General features: G+C 47.7%; 1 protein-coding gene across 10 annotated transcripts in view; it reads left to right on the forward strand.

The window, feature by feature from the left end:
* Mgrn1 (mahogunin, ring finger 1) overlaps positions 1–21563 on the forward strand; it is a 52197-nt gene that overhangs the window by 6851 nt on the left and 23783 nt on the right. For 6 of the 10 annotated variants that reach the window (NR_166412.1, NM_001357062.1, NM_029657.4 and 3 more), the window contains exons 2-5: positions 14418–14536; positions 17770–17858; positions 18372–18518; positions 20740–20857. Coding sequence is in view for 9 of the 10 variants with exons in the window: in NM_001357062.1 (NP_001343991.1) it covers positions 14418–14536; positions 17770–17858; positions 18372–18518; positions 20740–20857 (473 nt within the window). In the remaining variant the exon portion in view is untranslated. Of the gene's footprint in view, positions 1–14414; positions 14537–17769; positions 17859–18371; positions 18519–20739; positions 20858–21563 lie in introns of all 10 variants that reach the window. The other 4 variants (NM_001252437.1, XM_006521837.1, NM_001379014.1 and 1 more) reach the window with 1 other exon arrangement.

The raw sequence follows: 21563 nt of genomic DNA on the forward strand, positions 1-21563 counted from the left end.
TTTAAGTCTTCTCAGCAGGGGCCTGGTATGGTGATCCATGGCTGTAATTCTAGTACTCTGAAGGCTGAGGCAGGAGGGTTGTCACAAGTTTGGGGTCAGCCTGGGTTACAGAGTGAGTTTCATGGTAGCCTGAGTTACTTGGTAAGACCCTGTTTCCTTTCCCACCCCCTGAAAATCTTACCAATTTGTCCTTTTTTTCTTTTTCTTTTTCTTTTTTTTTTTTTGGTTTTTCAACAGGATTTCTCTGTGTAGCCCTGGCTGTCCTGGAACTCACTTTGTAGACCAGGCTGGCCTCCAACTCAGAAATCCGCCTGCCTCTGCCTCCCAAGTTCTGGGATTAAAGGCGTGCACCACCACACCCGGCTTAATTTGTCCTTTTTTTTTTTTTTTTTTTTTTTAAAGATTTATTTATTCATCATATGTAAGTACATTGTAGCTGTCTTCAGACACTCCAGAAGAGGGAGTCAGATCTCGTTACGGATGGTTGTGAGCCACCATGTGGTTGCTGGGATTTGAACTCTGGACCTTCGGAAGAGCAGTCGGGTGCTCTTACCCACTGAGCCATCTCACCAGCCCCCCCCCCTTTTTTTTTTAAAGATAGCTTTAAAAGTAAGTGGTATTTGCTTCTCTGGTCCAGGGTGATAAAATGGCCGCTTTACTTACAAGTTAATTGTAATGAAAATAGTAGTCACATGGTCACATTGCCTGAGGACACTGAGGCCCAGAAGTGGAAGTGATTCGGTCAGTGTCACATGGCAGGATCCCCTGACTCCCAGTCCTGGTTATGCCGTCTTTCCCCTATGGCCTGTGTCTTACAGTTAGAGTTGCTATGTTAAAACACCATGACCAAAAGCAAGATGAGGAGGAAAGAGTTTATTTGGCTTACACTTCCATAGCCTGACATTGAAGTGGGCCAGGACAGGAACTCACACAGGGCCAGACCCTGAAGGCAGGGGCTGATGCAGAGGCAGTGGAGGGGTGCTGCTTACTGGCTTGCTCAGCCTACTTTCTTATAGAACCCAGGAAAACAATTCCAGGGATGGTACCACCCACAATGGGCTAGGCCTTCCCCTATAAGTCACTAATTAAGAAAATGCAGTATAGACTTGCCTACAGCCTAATCTTGTGAAGTTATTTTCTTAATTGAGGTTTCCCCCTCTCAGACGTCTTTCGTTTTGTCAAGTTGACATAAAACTAACCAGTACAGCCTGCTTGTAAGGGACTTGGTAGCCACAACGCGCCAGCCTTAGGCATTGCAGCTCTTTTCCGCGTTCCCTCTGATTTGGCATTTTATATACAATGTGACCAGGTCAGGTTTGTAGAGCTGTGAACTTTCTGAAGAGTCCTCCTGCGTTGTACCCTTTCTGCTGTGGGTGAAGAGAGTAGGGTGACATAATAGTCCTGTGTGTGTCTCTGGGGATGCCCACTCGCCCTTCCTTTTAGGAAGTGAATCAGACAGGAACTGGGCTGAAGGGAGCCCGAGTCTGGGAACTTTTATGCTTAAATGGAAAGTGTGGGGTCTTTGGGACACAGGAATCTGGTTTTATCACAGGTTTCCCTTCTGGCTTCTGTGGAACCCCAGTCCTTAGGTCCACATGGTGACAGCAGCTGTGAGGATGTCCTGAGTTCAGGATCTGCCTACTCAGAGTCTAACAGCTTGCTCATCAAGCCCTGTCTCACTCCTGTTGATGCAGAGGCACAGCCCTTGTTCATTTCCTCACACAGCCGAGGGCCAAAGCAGGCGTGAAGTCACTAAGCACACACTTAAGTGACTGGCATGTGGAGCTGACTCCCTTGCCCTAAGAAACCACAACATACCAGGTCACTCAAAAAAGAACTAGTGGAGAAGGGGTCAGGGGTCACCTTCCTTCTGGTGGTGTGTGAGTTCCTTTCATCTCTGTGGCTGAGAAGCCCTCCATGGTATGGGTAACCATGCTCTCTTTCCCTGTCTCCATTTACCCAGAGCAGGTGTTCCTCTTTCCTCAGGTATGTGGCAGAGCCACATCCACCTTGTCTTAGATGGGGTTGAGGCTTCTGTAAGAGGCAGAAGTCAAGAACTCTGCCCTGTTGTGTGGGATGTATGTAGTCCAGTGGGAGGCCTTGGTTTCATTCCCACCCACCCACAAAAGTATAAAAGCAAAGTGTAACCTAGCTCCTTGAGTGGCTGAGCAGGAGGTTTGAGCCCATAAATATGAGATCAACTTGGACAACATATTGAGACTCCTATCTCAAGTAAATAGAAAAGGGACCTTTCCCCAGTGGTGAATTCTGCTCTTGCCTAAAAGGCTCTGCTCACCTCTCTTACTAAGGTAGTTAAGACTGAGAGTAAGCCGGGCGTGGTGGCTCACGCCTTTAATCCCAGCACTCAGGAGGTAGAGGCAGGCGGATTTCTGAGTTCCAGGCCAGCCTGGTCTACAAAGTGAGTTCCAGGACAGCCAGGGCTATACAGAGAAAAACCCTGTCTCGAAAAAACAAAAACAAACAAAAGACTGAGAGTACATTACTTAGAGGTCAGTAGGGACCTGGCTCGACTCAGTCTGTGCAAACAAACTGCTCTGGGGTGAGATGCTGCTGTTGTCCTTAAATTTCTTTTTTTTTTTTTAAGATTTATTTATTTATGTATTTATTTATTTATTTATTTATTTATTATATGTAAGCACACTGTAGCTGTCTTCAGACACTCCAGAAGAGGGAGTCAGATCTCGTTACGGATGGTTGTGAGCCACCATGTGGTTGCTGGGATTTGAACTCCGGACCTTTGGAAGAGCAGTCGGGTGCTCTTACCCACTGAGCCATCTCACCAGCCCCTGTCCTTAAATTTCTGCTTCTCTTTGGGCCTGCGTGGAAACCAGGCTCTAATTTCTATCCTGGAGTGTCTTAGTAGAGAGATGCCCATGTGTAGAAGGTGTAGAAGCCAGAGTGGTGGAGAGATAGATGTTCAGGCTCCAGGAGCCAGAGAAACACCAGTTAGACAAAGAGGGTGGAGGGAGGCTCAAACATCCCTTTCCTTGGTTTTGGTACCAGATAATTGAAAATGCAAACCTGACTGGTAGAGGCATGATTGAGGAGGTTTTTACTGTACACATAAGGAGAATTCAGCCAGAGACATCTGGAAAGATCTAGACTGAACTGAAAGGGGAGAGAGAGAGAGGAGAGAAGATCAGAAGCCAGAACAGAGGACCTAGAAAACCAGACCAAATAGCTTGGTTCTATAGGTTTCAGAAACTGGGGGAAGGCAAACAAGGCTGAGGGCCTAAAGAGTCTTCAGGGTGGGAGGGGAGGGTGAGAATCATCTGTTCTGAGTTTCTTTGGGACCTGACGCTTGCTTCTGGCTTGTTTTGTTACTTGGGGATGTTGATGGTTTACCTTCATACCCTTGATGTATTATCCTACTGACCTTTGCATAGAAAACTGTAGAATCATCCCATTTGCCAGCTACCCCAGCATATGCTGTGCTCTCAGCCTCTTCCAGTGCCCAGCAGTTGGGGCCATCCTGCATGTGATGGAAACCTTCACCAGATAAGAGCTATCTAGGCTAAGCTTGTGGAGACACAGCAGCTAAAGTTAGAATCTTTCTTAATCACTCCTGCGCCTAATTTAGCTTGATTTACCATTGTTTTCCCTCTTCCATGCTGGGAGTGGGGAGCTACAGGCAGTCCATCCAGCAAACAGGCTGGGAAACATTGCCACAAGTGTCTTCACTTGCTAGTCCTCGGGGTGTCCTGAGTGAGGCAAGGTGCTGCTAGCTGGGCCTGTTATCTCTAGTTTGCAGATGAGCCAAGATTCCAGCTAGGGGTGACTTCCCTTGTGGCACCAGCCCAGTCAGTACCCCATCCTGTGCCAGGTTACATAAGAGTTTGAACCCTAGAGACTGGGAAGTTCCATGTGGAGCAGAGAGAAGTGCTGGTCTGTGCACGTGTATAGATAGGCACAGTCCAGGGTTCAGAGAACAGATGACTGGGCAAGCGGTGGGGCAGCTGCCTTCACTGCCTCTCATTTGTCAGGAAGTCTGGGGCCTGGGGAGCATTCCTGAGAGCAGCATTCTTTAGGACCTATGATGTTTTGATCTTGCAGGTTGCCCCAGTTGCATCATAGAGCTGGGTTTAGGGGCAGTGTGTCAGTCAGCACACTGGCACAGTCAGTGTAATTTCTTATGCATGGCAGCCACCTTCTTTCTGCCATTCTTTCTCCTTCCTTAGAGTGAGGTAATGATGGAAACCCAGCAAGCTTACATTCCCTCACGTTCCTGAGGAGTTGCTCTGTTTCTTAGGATATGTACACCAAGTGGCTTTGTCACAGCATTTTGCTTGGTGTGGCTGAAGGACAAGGGTACAGGTGGCTAGGAAGGGCATTGCATCACTGTATGACCTGAGTGTAAGACCTCCCTGTGTGCTCAGTTTCCTCTGTAATCAACATTGGACACAGCGCCCTCTGCCTTCCCTCATTTGGTGTGCTAACTGCTAACCGCATAGGCCATCGTGCTGAGATTCCGAGTTGTGCAGGACAGTTGTGCCTTGACAGCGAGCAGCCTCTAGGTGGTTGAGGTTGACCTCACTTGGGAGTCTGAAGCAGGCACAGTCCGTTGGGCAGGAGGAGGGCAAAGTAAATGGGTGGGAGAGGGTGCATAGGGCCAGGCACAGTGATATTTGTTGCACTGGGGGGGTGCCTGGAATATAAGGAAGAGGAAATTAAACTGGTTGGACCCTTTGAATCAGGAGCCTACATTCCTGGGACATGTAGGTCTAGAGTAAATGAAGGTGAGAGCACCCCACCCCCAGATGCAGGGCCTCTGTCCTCATGCTCAGGAGAAAATATGGAATGTTGAGGGTGCTGGGAAAGGCCTTTCTGAGCAAGTGACCTTCAACCCAGTCTGATCAAGGGGCTTATTGGTTTGATTGCAAATGCTTAAGGGTTTAGACCAGCAGTTCTCAATCAGTGGGTCTTAATCCCTTTGTGTGTTGAATTTTCCTTTTACAGGAGTCCAAAAATTAGGTATCCTGCAGATTAAATATTTACATTACAGTTTTGAAGTAGCCACAAAAATAATTTTATATTTGTGGTCACCATAACATGGAGAACTGTGATGCAAGGTTAGGAAGATTGAGAGCCATGGGTCTAGACCAGGAACCTCTTACCTAATCCCAGATTCTCTCTGATAAATTAGATAAAACCATGAAAGAGTGGGTGAGAACTAGCAGTACAGTTGGCTTTGCAAAACACATGGGGTTCTTTCTGTCTCACACCTCCATGCTCCTTTGACTTCCTCTGAGGTTTGTCAACAGGTTTCCTGCGGATCCTTCCAGATCTTTGTCCTTAGCTCCCTGCAGGTCTTTCCTTTCCTTCCTTGTCTCTGAGTGGATGTTGCTCAGTAATCTGTCTTAACCTCTGTTGGTACTTCAGGCTTTGCCCCTCATTCTCAGTCTTTGCTCTTTTTTTTAAAAAAATTAAAGTCGGGCAGTGGTGGTGCACGCCTTTAATCCCAGCACTCGGGAGGCAGAGGCAGGCGGATTTCTGAGTTCGAGGCCAGCCTAGTCTACAAAGTGAGTTCCAGGACAGCCAGGGCTATGCAGAGAAACCCTGTCTTGAAAAACCAATAAATAAATAAATAGATAAATAAATAAATAAAAATTAAGGTTTCCTCCTACCCCCAGACAGGGTTTCTCTGCGTAGCTCTGGTTATCCTGGAACCTCACTCTGTAGAGCAGGCTTGCTTCAGACTCACAGAGGTCCTCCTGCCTCTGCATCCTGACTCCTGAGATTTAAGGTGCTTGCCACCACTGCACACCAGGTAGTGGTGGTGAGCACCTTATTTTTCTTCATTACAATTTATCCATTTGTGTATGTGAGTGTGTGCACATTCAGGGATAACAGGCAAAGGACTCCTTCTACCATGTGAGCCCTAAAAGTCGAGTCCAGTCATCAGGCTTAGTGGCAAGTGGCTTTATCCATCTACCCTGTGTCAGGTCCAAAGGAAACTCTCATGTTCCCTAAATTCCAAAAGGCAGAAGGGACAAGTGGCTCTCTGTGGAGCCAGTTAGCTTGCCAAAGCGCATGCTGGGCTCCCGCTCCCTCAGTGTCACCAGTGCCCACTCCTAGCTCTCCTCATCCCCACGACTGCAGCTGCTGTTTGCTTCTTTGTGGGTTCTTCTCACCCTTGATCAGCTCCTCAGTTTCACCTGTCACTAAATAGAGGAAGAATGACTGGGGGGCGGGGCGGGGCGTAGCCCTGAATCTAATTTTTTCCCTTTTGTTTCTTTGAGCACAGCTACTAACAAACCACAGCCATTGCCCCCTGAGCAACCAACAACTACCCACCACACTTATGGGGCTGTAGCATTTATATACCCTCTGAAGAGCTCCCAGAATTTCAAACATCATACAATCACAGAAACTATCTGCAGTGAGCAAAACCAAGCCCCTTCTAGAACATGAGGCAAATCATAGTCCACTGCTTTGAAGCAGCCCCATATCCCTCACACCTGGATTAAAATGAAAACACTTTCTTGTTGTTGTTTTTTGTTTTGTTTTGTTTTTGTTTTTTGTTTTGTTTTTTCGAGACAGGGTTTCTCTGTATAGCCCTGGCTGCCCTGGAACTCACTTTGTAGACCAGGCTGGCCTCGGACTTAGAAATCCACCTGCCTCTGCCTCCCAAGTGCTGGGATTAAAGGTGTGTGCCACCATGCCCGGCATTCTTGTAATATTTTTAAAGAAGCAAAAATCCTAGAATTCTCACTACATTTATCACCTTCTGTTTTAAGCTATTAATTGTGCTGTGTCTATCAGGAAACTATAAACAGACACATTTTCAGTGAAATAATGACCAAGGTTATTGGGTTATTGACCAAGGTTTTCAGGGCACCTCTTCTGCTCAATTCTAATCTTTTTCTGTTTTGATGGTATCCACAACTTTTCATTTCCTGTGGAAATATAAGCAAATCTGTATCCCAATGCAAAATTTTGGCTGCCTTCCATTCTGATGTTAACACATCCTTATAGGCTGGTTTAATGTTATAGTTTTCTCTATGACCCAGTCATTGTTTCTGGGCTGCTATTTATCCTTTCTCATTACAGTCGGAAAATTTGAAGTTAGCAGAGCACTATGTAGTCTATCCCGGGGAGTCTTTATGCTTCCCTTTTGTTTTATAAGCATTTCCTTTAAGGTGCGATTAGATCCTTCTATAACTGCTTGTTATTTCTTGGCCAGCAAGGGCCAATTGTTTTTGTTATGAGGCCTTGAACTCCCCCTGCCTCCCATTTTGTTTTCTAATGGCAAGAAATTGCCTTAAATCTCTCTTTTGGAACTGTACTCCTCAACCCAGTGGTGGCATGTACAACATCACATACAGACCCCAGGAAGCCAAGCCATTCTTTCTGTTTGAGATTTAGGACAACCATTGCTTTTAGAAATGAGTGGTTCACTTTTGTGGCTCAAAGTACAGTATCTCTTACAGTTATGGCACTAGGTATTTTGAGATCTGAGATCTTTAGCAGCTTGGTCATAGTCTCTTTGCAAATGACTGTATTTCCCACAATTGAAGCACCAGGCATTTTGATATTGGAGACAGCTCTAGGTATAACTATCGTATTAACATGGTACACATTAGAGCTAATATTGGTCATATCCCTTACCCATTCATTCATAGGCACTGCCTGTGCCTTTAATGGTCTGGTAACTTTTTTACATTCAGTATTCAGATTTTCAAACACCAGGGTCTCTATCAACACCTGCCTTGCATCATGGTCTGATACAGCTTTGCTCACAGCTAAGACTAATCTTTGTTTAAAAAAAAAAAATTGGGAGGCAGAGGCAGGCAGATTTCTGAGTTCGAGGCCAGCCTGGTCTACAAAGTGAGTTCCAGGACAGCCAGGGCTACACAGAGAAACCCTGTCTCGAAAAACAAAAAACAAACAAACAAACAAACAAAAAAATAGTGAAGGCTTCTTTAGAGCTTGGTATAATCTGTAAACAAGGCAGATTTTTTCCAGAGTGCCTCAACTTTGTCCCAAGCTCTTAAAGCCACTAAGTGACATAGTAACATCATCAAATCAGATCAATTCTTGAATGTCCGAGTACCTCCATTCACCTAGCAATGGTCTTTGACTGTATTCCTTCCCCTCATTCTATTTCACTGTTCAATATTCATGGCGTCTTCCTCCACCATGTTAACCATTGGGAGTGACTTCAGACCAGCCTCTAGTACAGCTGTTACCAATCCCTTCCAGTCTTGGGGAATAATTCTGTTTTGAATAAAAAGCGAGTGCATCCCATATGAAATCGCAGCCTCTTTAAACCGGCTTAGAGCTATCATTTCTATAGGACTCCATCCGGTCTCATCATAACCTTGTTCCACACCATCAGCAGGCATGTGCTGTAGGACTCCTGGGAAAGCTGATGGTGATCTCATGATCCAGCCGCCCCTCCTCCCACTCTGGCAGCACCGTTGGTTTTAGATTAACCCCTTCTCTCAATTCGAGCAGCATCATCAGATTGTAATTGGGACTGAGCCCTTTTGTTCTTTTCTCTGGTGCTCCTCACTTCCCAAGAGCTTCCACCTCTACCTGCAGCCTCTGCAGTTGCACCACCCACTCTGCAACCTTTTCAGAAGAGAGAGCACAAAGTGACCTTTTTGTTGTTTCTCAGTCACCTCAGTTTCCACCTGCAGTTTTTCCCACTGCTCAGCCAGTCTTTAAAAAATTTGAAACAAGCCGGGCGGTGGCACACGCCTTTAATCCCAGCACTCGGAAGGCAGAGGCAAGTGGATCTCTGAGTTCAAGGCCAGCCTGGTCTACAAAGTGAGTTCCAGGACAGCCAGGGCTATACAGAGAAACCCTGTCTCGGGGGAGGGGGGGGGGGAAATTGAAAAAAATATACAAAGAAAAAGAAAACAAGAAATCTCCTCTGGAAGCAAATCAGGGGATATTCCAGTGATAGCAGCCACAGTAAACTTTTTGCTGGCCTCTTGGAAAAAAAATATTCATTCTTTTGTCCCCTGCTGTTTCCTCTATGGCATTTGAAATCAAAGTTTCCATTTTTATTTTCTTTATCATGTGTTAGGTGCTACAGTCTTTGCTACTTTGTGGGTTCTTTTTCCCACCCTTTCTCCCCCTCTCCATTCCACTCCCTATCACTAACTAGTTAGCAGAGGAAGAAGAATAGAGGGGAAGGAGAAAGAGATCCTTGAATCTAATTTCTTTTTACTTTGAGCAGGACTAGGAACATGAGCGACCAGCAGCCACCCACCAAGCCTATCAAGGGCTGTAGCGTTTACCCTCTGAAGGCTCCCAGAATTACATTTGTCACACAGCTGCAGAAATGATCTGCAGCTGGCAAAAACATGCTAGAGCGTGAGACAAATCACGGTCAGCTCCTATGCAGCAGCCCCTGTCTCCACACCTGAGATTAAAACAGAACTTTTCTTATAATATTTTCTGTGTTTTTAACAAAACCAAATTCCAGGATTCTCACTCTACACTCACAGATTACCCCCAGCTCATGGACTTTCCTCCCTTCAGCTACTCCTTCTTATAACCCCGCTGTTTTGACTGTGCACACTATTTGTTTTTGTTTCCTTTTTTTTTTTTTCTTTTGTCTCTTTCTCAACCACTCTCCCTCTTCTCTCTTATGTCCCCTCATCCTGTGTTCCTTGTCTCTTTGTTCCACTTCTGCTTCTCTCCTGGCCAGGACCAGTCTGCTGCTCGCTCTACTCTGGAGTCCCTCAGATGCCTCTAGCTATTTTCTCTTTTCTCAGATGTACAATAAAAGTCTTCCTTTCCCCTCAACAGTACTATGGAGCAGTCATGTCCTGGGTTTAGGGAGAGAGTGAGTGTGTGAGTGAATTGGTGGAGGACATACGGACATAAAACCCCTGCCCTAGCATGCTAGGCAAATCGATTCCTGCTGAACTACCTCTGCAGCCCAGCATTTGCTAGGTTCTTGTCTTCTTGTTCTTAGTAGGGTTTTTTGTTTTTTGTTTTTCTCTCAAGACAGGGTCTCTCTCTGAAGCCCTAAATGTCCTGACATTCACTCTGTAGACCAGCTTGGCTTCTAACTCACAGAGATCCACCTGTTTGTGCTGTCTGGGTCTGGGGATCAAAGGTGTGCTCTACCACTGCCCAGCTTTCTTATTCTTAATAGTTTTATTGGAACATTACCCATATATCATGATGTCAGTTCCTAAATACAGTTGCTGGTTTCTAGTGTATTCCGTTGTATGGCCATCACAAATAGCTCATTCTAGATAGAACTTGGGTTATCCTGAGATACTATAATCACTGCTCTGACAGACATGCTTTTCCATATCGTACACCTTTGGAAAATTTTGTTTTACAAGTAATATGTTATTTGTAGACTAGTGACAGAGTATAAATAATGAAGCTGTTTACCTCACGACTCACAGTCATTTACTTTCTGAAGTTAATGAAGCCTAAAACTATCCATCCTAAGTCTTTGGAGCCTCTAATAGAGGAGTCACTGGACTGAAGAAGTTGTGGGAAAAAAAATACAGCAAGGGGCAGGGTGTGCTCAACAAGCAGGTTGGTAATGGAGGCTACCGTTTGAAGTGTATGGTCAGAAGAGACCTTGCCTAGAAGTCACAGGAGGCAGATGAAGACAGAGCTCGTGGGGAGGAGTCCCGTAAGCAATGGGAGCAGCAAGGGCAAAGGTCCTGCAGCTGAGCAGGGCTGTGGGTGGGGTGGAGAAAAGGATGGAACTGGGCCTGCTCTGATGGATAAAGAACATTGGAGGTGCCAGGATGTGGGAAAGGCTTGGTAGTGAAGTGTTAGTGTAGAGCCTGTGAGGCAGGAAGACACTGGTGGCCTCGATCAGGGTAGTGACCACTTAGGAGTGCCAAGGTTATGTGCAGGAAGAATCCGTCATTCTGACAAGAGTTTAACAGCTGTACTTGAGGGATGACTTACTGGTTAAGAGCATGTGCCAGTTCCAGGCAGTGGTAGCACACACCTTTAATCCCAGTCGCCAACACTTGAGAGGCAGGGGCAGGTGGATCTGTGAGGCTGAGGCCAGCCTGGTCTACAGAGTGAGTTCCAGGACAGCCAGGGCTATACAGAGAAACACTGTTTTGAAGAACCTATAACTGGCAATTTCAGGGATTCTTTTTTTTTTTTTTTAAGATTTATTTATTTATTTTATGTATATGAGTACACCATTCCTCTCTTCAGACACACTAGAAGAGGGCATCAGACCCCTTTGCAATGGTTGTGAGTACCATGTGGTTGCTGGGATTTAAACTCAGGACCTCTGGAAGAGCAGTCAGTTCTCTTAACCACTGAGCCATCTCTCCAGCCCTCAAGGATTCTTAGGACTGTTAAGCACATTTGTTGGAGGCCAGCCTGGTCGACAGAGCAAGTTCTAGGACAGCTGGGGATACATAGAGAAACCCTGTCTTAAAAAGCTTAAAAAAAAAAAAAAAAAAAAAAAGGAGGACTATGTCTTTTCAATTAGGCCCTAATAAAAAGAATTTGACATCATACAAGAATGCTCAGGAGTCTGGGAACCATCTGGAGACCTTGCACCCGAGGGCTGGCTTGCATATGTCCTACAGGTTAATATGGCTTCCCTACTCCTTACCACAGGACCTTTCCATGGGCTGAGTGCTTGAATGTGCTTAAGTGTGCTTAAGTGCATCTGCCTTGCCCAGAGTCTTGGAAATCATACTCTACCATTTCCACAAGAGCTGCTGATATGTGCTCAGCTCTTTCTGTTTCCTCTTGGGTTCTATTAGAAGTGAGAGCCCTTGAGACTATCATGGAGTCTGACTCCTACACAATGTGATTGTGTTTTAAAGGATGTCCAGTTGTCCCCAGCCAGGCCCCCGTGTCTTGCCTGGGGTTTTGAGGCAGCCAGCCTCTATGCTTATTGCATTTCTCTCAAGCCATCCATATAGACCGAGGCTCCTCTGTAGAGGAGTGCCCAGATGGACAGGTACTCTAATGGAGCTTAGGGTCATGTGTGCTGTCAGGAGGCTTCCTTGTATCCAGTGCCTCTTGCATCTCTTGCTGCCCAGCTAATGCAGTACCAGCCCATCAGAGGAGTCTTAGCACAGGCGAGTGTCCTGCCAGCCATTCATTTGATGTACTGTATGTGTGAGGGTGGACTAGGCTGTTTTACAGCTGCTGATCAAAGTCCTACTCCACTGCTTCATGGTTTAGACTCACTGTTAGATGGATAGAGCATTGAAGCTAAGGCCCAGACATGGTCAGACACCACCAGTGCCTTGGGGTCCTCTCCCTATGAGTGCTCGTAAGTACCAGTGATTTCGTATGTACCAGCAGGGCTGTGTGTGGCTGCAGTGATCTGGGAGGGTGCTCTTCTGCTTGTCTTCGTGGCAGTCATTCTTGTTACTGACTTAAAACCATGACGTCACATGTTTACTGCGGGACAGAGCCAGGGCTTGGTCTTCCTCTCGGACTTCGTGTGGCTTTCTTCTGTTGCCTTCTCAGCGTGTCATTTGAGACATGTTTGTTCTCACAGCTTGTGTTGTGTGTCTCTCCAAACAAGATCTAGGAGTACATTCAGCATGTTCTTCTGACCTAACTAGCATGTATAATTCCACATGTATGTAAGCTCTTCTGCTCCATGCCCCCCACCCCCACCGTGTGTGTGTGTGTGTGTGTGTGTGTGTGTGTGTGTGTGTGTGTGTGTGTGTGTACAGGTCTTTTATGAAGTACTGTCAAGCAATCTATAAAACTCATGGTTTAAACTAGCTGTCATGTTATTCTTTTTGCTTGGCCACAGTTGATTGTCTGGTGCACATGACAGGTTAGTGTTACAGTTGAAGTTAGGCCCTGCTAGCTGCTCCTGCAGTCAGGGCCCCCTGGGTAACAGCTGTTTGGCATTATCTCCTAGGCCCTGACCTGCCTTACTGGCCTTCTCTGATTCTACCGTCACTGGGGCTGTAATTCTCAGGAAAGAAAGTCACAGATTCATATTGAGTGTTCCTGGTTGCTTGAGAGGCTCAGATTTCCCAACAGGACTTTAAGAAGAGCTCTCATGGGCTTAGGAACCCAGGAGTTTTGTTTTGTTTTGGTTTTGGTTTTTGGTTTTTCGAGACAGGGTTTCTCTGTATAGCCCTGACTGTCCTGGAGCTAACTTTGTAGACCAGGCTGGCCTCGAACTCAGAAATCCGCCTGCCTCTGCCTCCCGAGTGCTGGGATTAAAGGCGTGCTCATGAAGCAATGCACACTGTCAACAACCCTGACCTTCGTGGGCTCATGGTTCCCTGGGCTGCTTCTGCTTAGCCCCGGGCTGGAGAGTACTGGGGTGTTGGGAGAGGTCTTGGCTTCTGGTTGTCTTCAGGGCTGTGTGTGCTCAATTCTTTCAACATCGCAAACATTTCATCCTTTTTTCTCAGAGGAGAAATGCAAGTTTAGTATTTTAATTTTTAAAAATTTTAATATATACTTACCCTATATTATGGGCTTGAGTGTTTTCTCTACATGTATGTATGTATGTATACCACATGCATGCCTGGTGCATACAGAGGCTAAAGAGGTAATTGGACCCCTAGACCTGAAGTTAGGGATGGTTGTGAGCACCATGTGGATGCTGGGAACCAAACCCACTCTTGTGCAAGAGCAGCATGTGTTCTTCACCATGAGCCATGTCTTCTGCCCTGCAAGTTTAGGGTTTTAAGTGCTCTGGGGTTGATGTGGAAAACACAGTTTTAGTGCTTGTGAGAAAGAATCCAGACCAACATCAAATTTTAAACTTTGATCATTGTTGATATTAGAACTTTCTGGGGCTCAGATTTGGGAGGCAGGGTACAGTGTGGAGCCAAGAATTGTGTAGGGATGTATGGAGAAGCTATGAAAACTAACCTTTAACCTTCAACTGCTGAATGTTTTTTGGATGCCAGGAGTCAATCTTGCTGGGCTATGCTCCCATTGAAGACTACAAGGAGAATCCTTCCTTCCTCTTTTCTTAGCTCTGGAGGCTCCAGTCCTAGGCACACCTCATTTGGTAGCTGTTTCCCTCCAGTCTGTGCCTGTATCTTCACCCTCTTTCTGTCCTCTGGATGCATCTATATCTAGACCTTCCTCTCTGATACATGTGTCATCACTGAGTTTGGGGTTTCCTTAGTCCACTTGGATTTCGTTGTGATAATCACACCAACAAAGACCCTACCTACTTCCAAGCGTGGGTACAGGGTAGAACTTGAACACGTCTTTGGTGGTTAGGGACTTGGTTTACCTGACTCCTGAGGGCAGTGAACTTCAAATCATCTGTGACTGGGGAGAGGCAGGTTGTAGAGGCCAATGGTGTGCAGCAAACTGGCTGAGGACAGAACTGGGACACGAACCACTTAGGATAAAGCCTTTGGAGACTTGTTGGTTGTTCCCACAGAGCTGTGCTAAGCACTGTGTTCTACGAGTAAACATTTTATTTTTTTTTTAAGCAGGAAACTACTTTGCTTCGCATTTTTTCATGGGAGGAGAGAAATTTGACACTCCCCATCCTGAAGGTTACCTCTTTGGAGAGAACATGGACCTGAACTTCCTGGGCAGTCGTCCAGTCCAGGTGGGTCTTGGAAGGGCTGGCTTGTGGCTGGGGTGAGAGTGGGAAGACTGTCTCTGTCCAGCTGTGAGGATGAGCAGGTTACCCAAGATGGGGCAGAGCAGGCAGCAGCTGAGCAGAGCTGAACGTGGCCATGTGACTTGGACTGTGCCCTGGCACTGCCTCTGAGGAACCAGAGAGTGAGTGAGCACTGGGTCACTGAGGGACAGAGCAGCCATTATTGAATTGATGCCACTAGGGTGCACAAGTTAGAGACTTCATTCTAGGCCTTTTGTGTGAGCAGAGAGAGCAGCCAGATTCTGTGGAACGGTGGAGAAAAACCACGATCCCACAGGGAATGTGAGTGCCTAGAGGACTTCAGTAATTGGCAAAAATAAACACATTTAAGCATAGTTGTCCATTCCTTCAGTATACATTTGGCAACTAGTATATGTCTAGGGATCTCGGGTAGGGGCTGGAAATAGAAGTCAGACGTTTCCCTATATCTTCATAATGAAGAAAATATAGAGTCATCAGTTAAAAGAAAAAAGAGAAAGGAGGAACAGAAGAACAAACAAAGAAGTAATAGCGAAAGGTCCCACTGAAGAGTCCATGGCTGCGCTGAGCTGTGCAGGTTGGGGGAGGAGTGGGAGTGGCCTGTCCTAGGCTCCCAGCATGCAGCACGTCTGCAAGCCGGTTGTAGGGAAGTGAAAGAGGTGGGAGGGTGTATCAGTCAGGGTTCTCTAGAGTTTTGTGTGTGTGTGTGTGTGTGTGTGTGTGTGTGTGTGTGAGAGGGGGGGGGGCGAGGGAGGAGGAGAGAGATAGATTGATTGATTGATTGATTGATTAGAATGACTTACAGGTTTTAGTCTTGCTAATCCAACAATGACTAGCTGTGAAGGGAAAGTCCAAAAATCCTGTAGTTGCTCAGTCCACTAGGTTGGTTGTGTCATCTGGTCTTCAGTCTATACTGGAATTCCAAAGAAGTAGGCTGTAACGGCAGAGGGCATGCCTCTGTCTTCGGGTTACGGCTGTGGTGAAGCACCATAGTCAAAAGCAGTTTGGCGAGGAAAGGATATTTGGCTTACATATCCTGAATCATAGTCCATGGAGGAACCTGGAGGCAGCAGCTGATGCAGAGGCCATGGAGGGTGCTGTTGTACTGGCTTGCTCCTAGTGGCTTGCTCTACCTACTTGCTTGTCTTTTTTTAACTTTAGACTTGTTTTTTTTTTTTTTTTTTTTTTTTTGATGTTTCTATTCTCTCATACATTATTACAACCTGACTACAGTTCTCCCTCCCTCTTCTCCTCCCAGTTCCTCCCCCTTCTCCCCCCATCCCAGTCTATTCCTCCCCTCTTTTCCTTCAGAAAAGGTCAGACCTCCCAGGCATATCAATGAAACATGGCATACAAGTTTGCAATAAGTCTAGGCACCTCCCTACATATTAAGGCTGGAAGATGTAGCTCAGTAGGAGGAAAGGGGTCCCACAGCATCAGTCTGCCTTCTTAGAGAATCCAGCCCACAGTGGGCTAGGCACTCCCATATGATTACTCATGAAAATGTTCCACAGGCCTACAGTCCGAGCTCATGGAGGCATTTTCTCAATTGAAGCTCCCTCCTCTCTGATGACTATAGCTTGTGCTAAATTGACTTAAAACTTGACAACACACATCCTGTGCGTTAGAATCCAGATGGTCAAATGGGCTTCAGTGAGTCCTCAGGAGATGAGAAAGACACCTGATTGGGATGGGTTGTGTGGACGTCTTAGGGTGAAGCAAGTCAGGTAAGGCGAGAAGGAGCAGCAGAGGCTCCCTGTGGGAAGTACTGAAGAAAGCACTGAGGCAGAGGATTCCCGTTGATGGGCTCGGTGTGATGCTGACGAAGTGGACGCCTGCTGGGGAGAGAAACAGCAGTCAGGGAGGAAGTCAGGAGCTTTCAAATGATGGCAAGACAGGGGCCTCTTTAAGGAACACTGAGTTTCACTCTTCAACATGAACATGGCTGCATCCTCAGGCACAGTCAGGCCAGGATCTTTGACATCGTGTCAGTCTAGAGCAGATAGTTAACACAAAATCTTTTTTTTTTGTTGTTTTTTGTTTGTCAAGACAGGGTTTCTCTGTGTAGCCCTGGCTGTCCTGGAACTCACTCTGTAGACCAGGCTGGCCTCGAACTCAGAAATCCACCTGCCTCTGCCTCCTGAGTGCTGGGATTAAAGGCGTGCGCCACCACGTCCAGCCTACACAAAATCTTGATCTGTAGTATCCTGCAGGCCAGGGGCTGGGGTAGGTGGGGTAGGTGTTGTCTTCTCCTACCTGGGAACCAGCATGGTATCTTTCCCTTTTCACATTTGTTGCCTCAGCTTGCAGAGTCTTAATTCCTGTGAGTCTTGTAAAAAAAAAAAAAAATTAAGTTTTAAAAAGAATTATTTATGTGTATATATGAGGCATGTGCATGCAGTACCTTTGGACACCAGAAGATGGCATCACATCCCTGGAACTGGAGATACATGTGGTAGTGATGTGGGTGCTGAGAATAGAAGGCAGACCTTTTGGAAGAGCAGTCAGTGCTCTTACCTGTTGAGCCATCTCTCTAGCCTCTAGATCTTTTCCATTTTTACTTCATTCTGAGATAGGTGGATCCGCCTGGGTTATGATGGCGAGCACATACAGTCTGTCTGCTTTACCGCTTAATGTCCTCCGAGGGGTCTCCTCTAAAGCTCCAGCATACTGTTGCTCGCAGAAGACGTGAACATGTACAACCACAATTTCCTGTCACCAGTTGTATATATTTTTGTTGTTGTTGTTGTTTTTTGTTTTTTGTTTTTGTTTTTTCGAGACAGGGTTTCTCTGTGTAGCCCTGGCTGTCCTGGAACTCACTTTGTAGACCAGGCTGGCCTCCAACTCAGAAATCCGCCTGCCTCTGCCTCCCGAGTGCTGGGATTAAAGGCGTGCGCCACCACGCCCAGCTCGTATGTATTTTTATATAGGGGTATAATTACATGCATATACACATGTATAACAGTGAGTTGTAACCTACTAGAGGAGAATGCCCTAAGGGCCCAACCATGGCCACTTCTGAACACCCTGCATAATGCTGAGGACTGTGGCTAAGTGACCACGTCACTCTGTGTGGGGCCAGACCCAGCCCACATACTGGCCAAGTTTTAGTAAATGAACCCTTCAATCCTGCCTCCTGTTCTCCACTGCATGTGGAGAGTCATCAGTCCAAGAGTGCTCACTTGTATTTTCTCTCCTAGTTTCCCTATGTCACCCCTGCCCCCCATGAGCCAGTGAAGACACTGAGGAGCCTGGTGAACATTCGCAAAGACTCTCTCCGGCTTGTGAGGTAACTCCTTTAGTGCCGCTCTCCTGGGGACCCTGTGTGGTGCAAGGCTTTGGTTTGTCCTTTGGAACGGGCCAGAGGTGTTTCGAGGGCCCAGTCTGTTCTCATATGCATTCAGACTCTGTAGCAAGACCCTGCGCCACTAAATGAGGGGTTTTCCCACCGCAGCAGTCGTGTCTCAGAGTTACCAGCCCTGGTCTGGAAGCCACTAGAGGCCAGGGACTACCTCAGGTTTGCTGCTGTGCATAGGATGGCTCCTGCCTGTTGTTAATGGCATACAAAGCTGCTTGAAACCCAAGACATCCACACCAACAACACTTACCCTTGCTTCTGGGGCAGGAAGTGAGGGGAACAGACTATGGGTTATAGGCCTTACGCCACAGGGAACAGGCCTCCTTCCTTTGCTAGCGAAGCAGACATGTCTAAGCAGCCAACTCTATGCCCAGCAGCTGTGTGGGCAGGCCAGTTCCTGCGGCTGTGGCTCCTTACCTGCCGTCTTCTGCTCACTTTTGGTAGGTACAAAGAAGACGCAGACAGCCCCACGGAGGACGGTGAAAAGCCCCGCGTGCTCTACAGTCTGGAATTCACCTTTGATGCCGATGCCCGTGTGGCTATCACCATCTATTGTCAGGCGGTAGAGGAGCTGGTGAATGGCGTGGCAGTGTGAGTCCCTGGGCAGCACGTGGGGTTCTGCAGGCTCTGCAGCATCCTCACTGTCAGTTCACTCTGCAGCCTCCATTGGGAGCTCGATGCCAGGAGCTTGGGGCAAAGACCAAATACTATGTATTATGTTATATCACAATTCTGATTTTGAACTTTAGGAGATTTTCTTTAAAATATGAGTATTAACACTTTAGGGGTTTGCACCCTGCAACCACAGCATGATCTCAGCAGGGCTGCCTCAGCAAGAAACCCAACCCTGCCCTGAGTGGCTGCACAGATGGGTAGGAGCATGTCTGGGCCCTTCTGACATCGGAGAAGGCCTTAGAGAAGCTCAGATGTGAAATTGGGAGTGAGGAGGACTGTGAGTGCTGTTCAGCTCTGTGCCTGCTTATGTGGTCAGAGTATGTAAAGTCTTATACCAGAGTTTCCTCAGCCGGCAATGAGATTTGGGGAGTTCAGCTGCTTTGGGTACTTTGTGTGAATAGCTGTTCACAGCTAGCTGCTGGCTAAGAAAACTCGAGGCTTTCCTGTAAGACTCAGGACTGGGCACTGGGTCATCAACTGACTCCCTGAGTGGTGCTACACAAGTAGGAAGATGATGACTTCTCACACGTGGTTCTTAGAGGTTCCACTGTGGCCTGAGGTAATGTAACAGCGCTCCAGTGTGTGATGGCTGTCAGTAGGGAGGAGCCAGGTGGCCAGCACAAGCCCTGGGGTGAACTACCAACCTGCTACAGGCAGTATGACCCGTGTGCTGTGCTAGCCTCTCTGGGCTTCCAGTATGATGACAGTTGGGAAGAGCTCCTGTTTCTGAGTTGTCCTGGGAGGAGCTACCATAGCAGATGAGCCCTGGATTCTGGGCAGGTGCTTTGGAGCTGCTCCAGAGGAGGTGAGGGCCTCAGTGCAGTGGGCGGGACCTCAGTGCAGTGGGCGGGACCTCAGTGCAGTGGGCGGGACCTCAGTGCAGTGGGCGGGACCTCAGTGCAGTGGGCGCCCACCCCAGCCCATCCAGATCAACAGTTCTGTTTTGTTCTATGAGATATGTAAGAACAGGGTCCTGCTGCCACCAGATGGGCTAGATAGATGGCCAGCTAAACATGGCTTCTCAGAGATTCTGTCCTGGTAGACGTTTTTCTGAGACCTGCGTGAGGCCTGTTTGCCTTCCAGTTAACTGGCTTGCCTGACACCATCACCAGATCACCAAGTCAGAGAAAGAGGAGGCTCCAGGCCTGAGGTGCTGTGCTTGGGACTCAACACAGCCAGCAGGAATTCTGTGTCCTGAGCTGCAGGACAGGAAGCCCTCCTGTTCCTTTCCTGCCCCCTTAACTTTCTGTGGTTCTGGGGTCCCACAGCATATAATTAAAGGCTAGAGTACTGAGATTCCTGTCTTGGGCTGGCCTTTTCACCACATCCAGGCTGGACCTCCCTGTGGGGCTCCCTCCCACACTGGCACTGACAGTCAGGACAGCAGGGACGTCACCCAGTTTCCCTGGCTCTGAGTGTGGCCTTTGTCCTAGAGACCCAGAGAAGCCCTGGGGCAGTAAGCATGGGTCAGGGTGGGAACAGCGAGGGCCATGGCTTGTATTCATGAATGGGGATACTAGCTCAGCTCTCCGTTTCCTAGTGGTCAGCCTGAGGTATGAGATGCGCTTTTGCATAAGGAGAAGGCTGGTCTTTGAAGCATTGCGGGAACTAGCAAGACAGGAAGGAAGCTAGTCTCTGAGTCACTAGAGCAAAGCTTCAGTGCACCAGCATGGAGGTTCAGGAAACATTATACTCAGGAGGAGGGCAGGACATTTCATAACGTGACTCACATTGAAGCGAAGGCCTCACACTATGTGGAAATGCCTGAGAAGAGAAGCAAGCAGCTATGAAGAAGGGTTGGTACAGGGTGTGCTGCACTGTGATCATTCAGAAAAAGCGAATGCACCAAACACCTAGTGGGCATGTTCTTCCCAACTAGAAGGCAGCAGAGATATCAGGCTGGCATGGGCCCTGGAAGAAATAGCCACTTAGTATGGCTGGGCAGCCTCCGGGTGAGCAGAGCTGGCAGTGGGAGGGAGGCCACTTGGCTGCTTCCTGTTTCTATCTGGGATGGTTGAAGCTTTCAATCCCTATAGAACAAATGGCTGCCAGTTCAGAGGAGTACCAGAGGAGGTGGGAGGTTGGGTGGGGGGCCCATGGCTCCACAGGAGTCAGGTGGCTGCTTTGCTGCTCTCAGGTACAGCTGTAAGAACCCTTCTCTGCAATCTGAGACCGTCCACTACAAGAGAGGCGTTAGCCAGCAGTTCTCCCTGCCTTCTTTCAAGATTGACTTCTCCGAGTGGAAGGATGATGAGGTAACCCTGGGGAACTCGAGTGGTGCACAGACGTACTTGCAGGTCAAACACCCACGCACATATAATGTGAAAATAAAAAAAACAAGCAGCGTCCTCTGGCTCCCTCTGGTGGTGGGAATGTTTCCCCTTCCACTGTCACTTTCCTGGGCTACTCAGAGGGAGCTCTGCAAGAATGGGAATGCGATGGAGCGAGGGGAGGACAGGACCACAGCCACTGGTTCTGTCTGGTTCTGTGCGGAGTTCACCCAGCCCAGCTGCCTCCTTCCAGGATGCGGAGTGTAGCTGAGAAGAGAATGAATGCTTGGAGACCGCTCGGAGCACAAGAGAGCCCAGTGCACCCAGGCTTGCTGCTGGTCTGCTTCCAGCCTTGCATGGGGGTGGGTGGAGCTCTGCTCTTGTAGCTAGCTTACCTGACTAACACCTAAACAAGCAGTTCCTGTATGAGAGGCTCTCCTTGGTCTTAGTTTATGACCTTGTGAGGGCAGCAAACTGCCAACATCAGCATCAGCAGGAGCATTCTGGAGTGGCTTCTCTGAGTGGTGCAGGCTTACACAAGACCACATTTCAGAGCAAGGCAGTAACCCAGGAAGGTCATTTGCTTTCTTATGTCCCAATTTGTGGGAAATGCTGTCCTGGGTGATGATGGTTCCAGTGGTTCCAGTGTCCCTGCCCAACCTGATGCTGTGACTGCCCACATGGCCATCTG

Source organism: Mus musculus, chromosome 16 (genome assembly GCF_000001635.26).
Source record: "Mus musculus strain C57BL/6J chromosome 16, GRCm38.p6 C57BL/6J".
Lineage (NCBI taxonomy): Eukaryota > Metazoa > Chordata > Mammalia > Rodentia > Muridae > Mus > Mus musculus.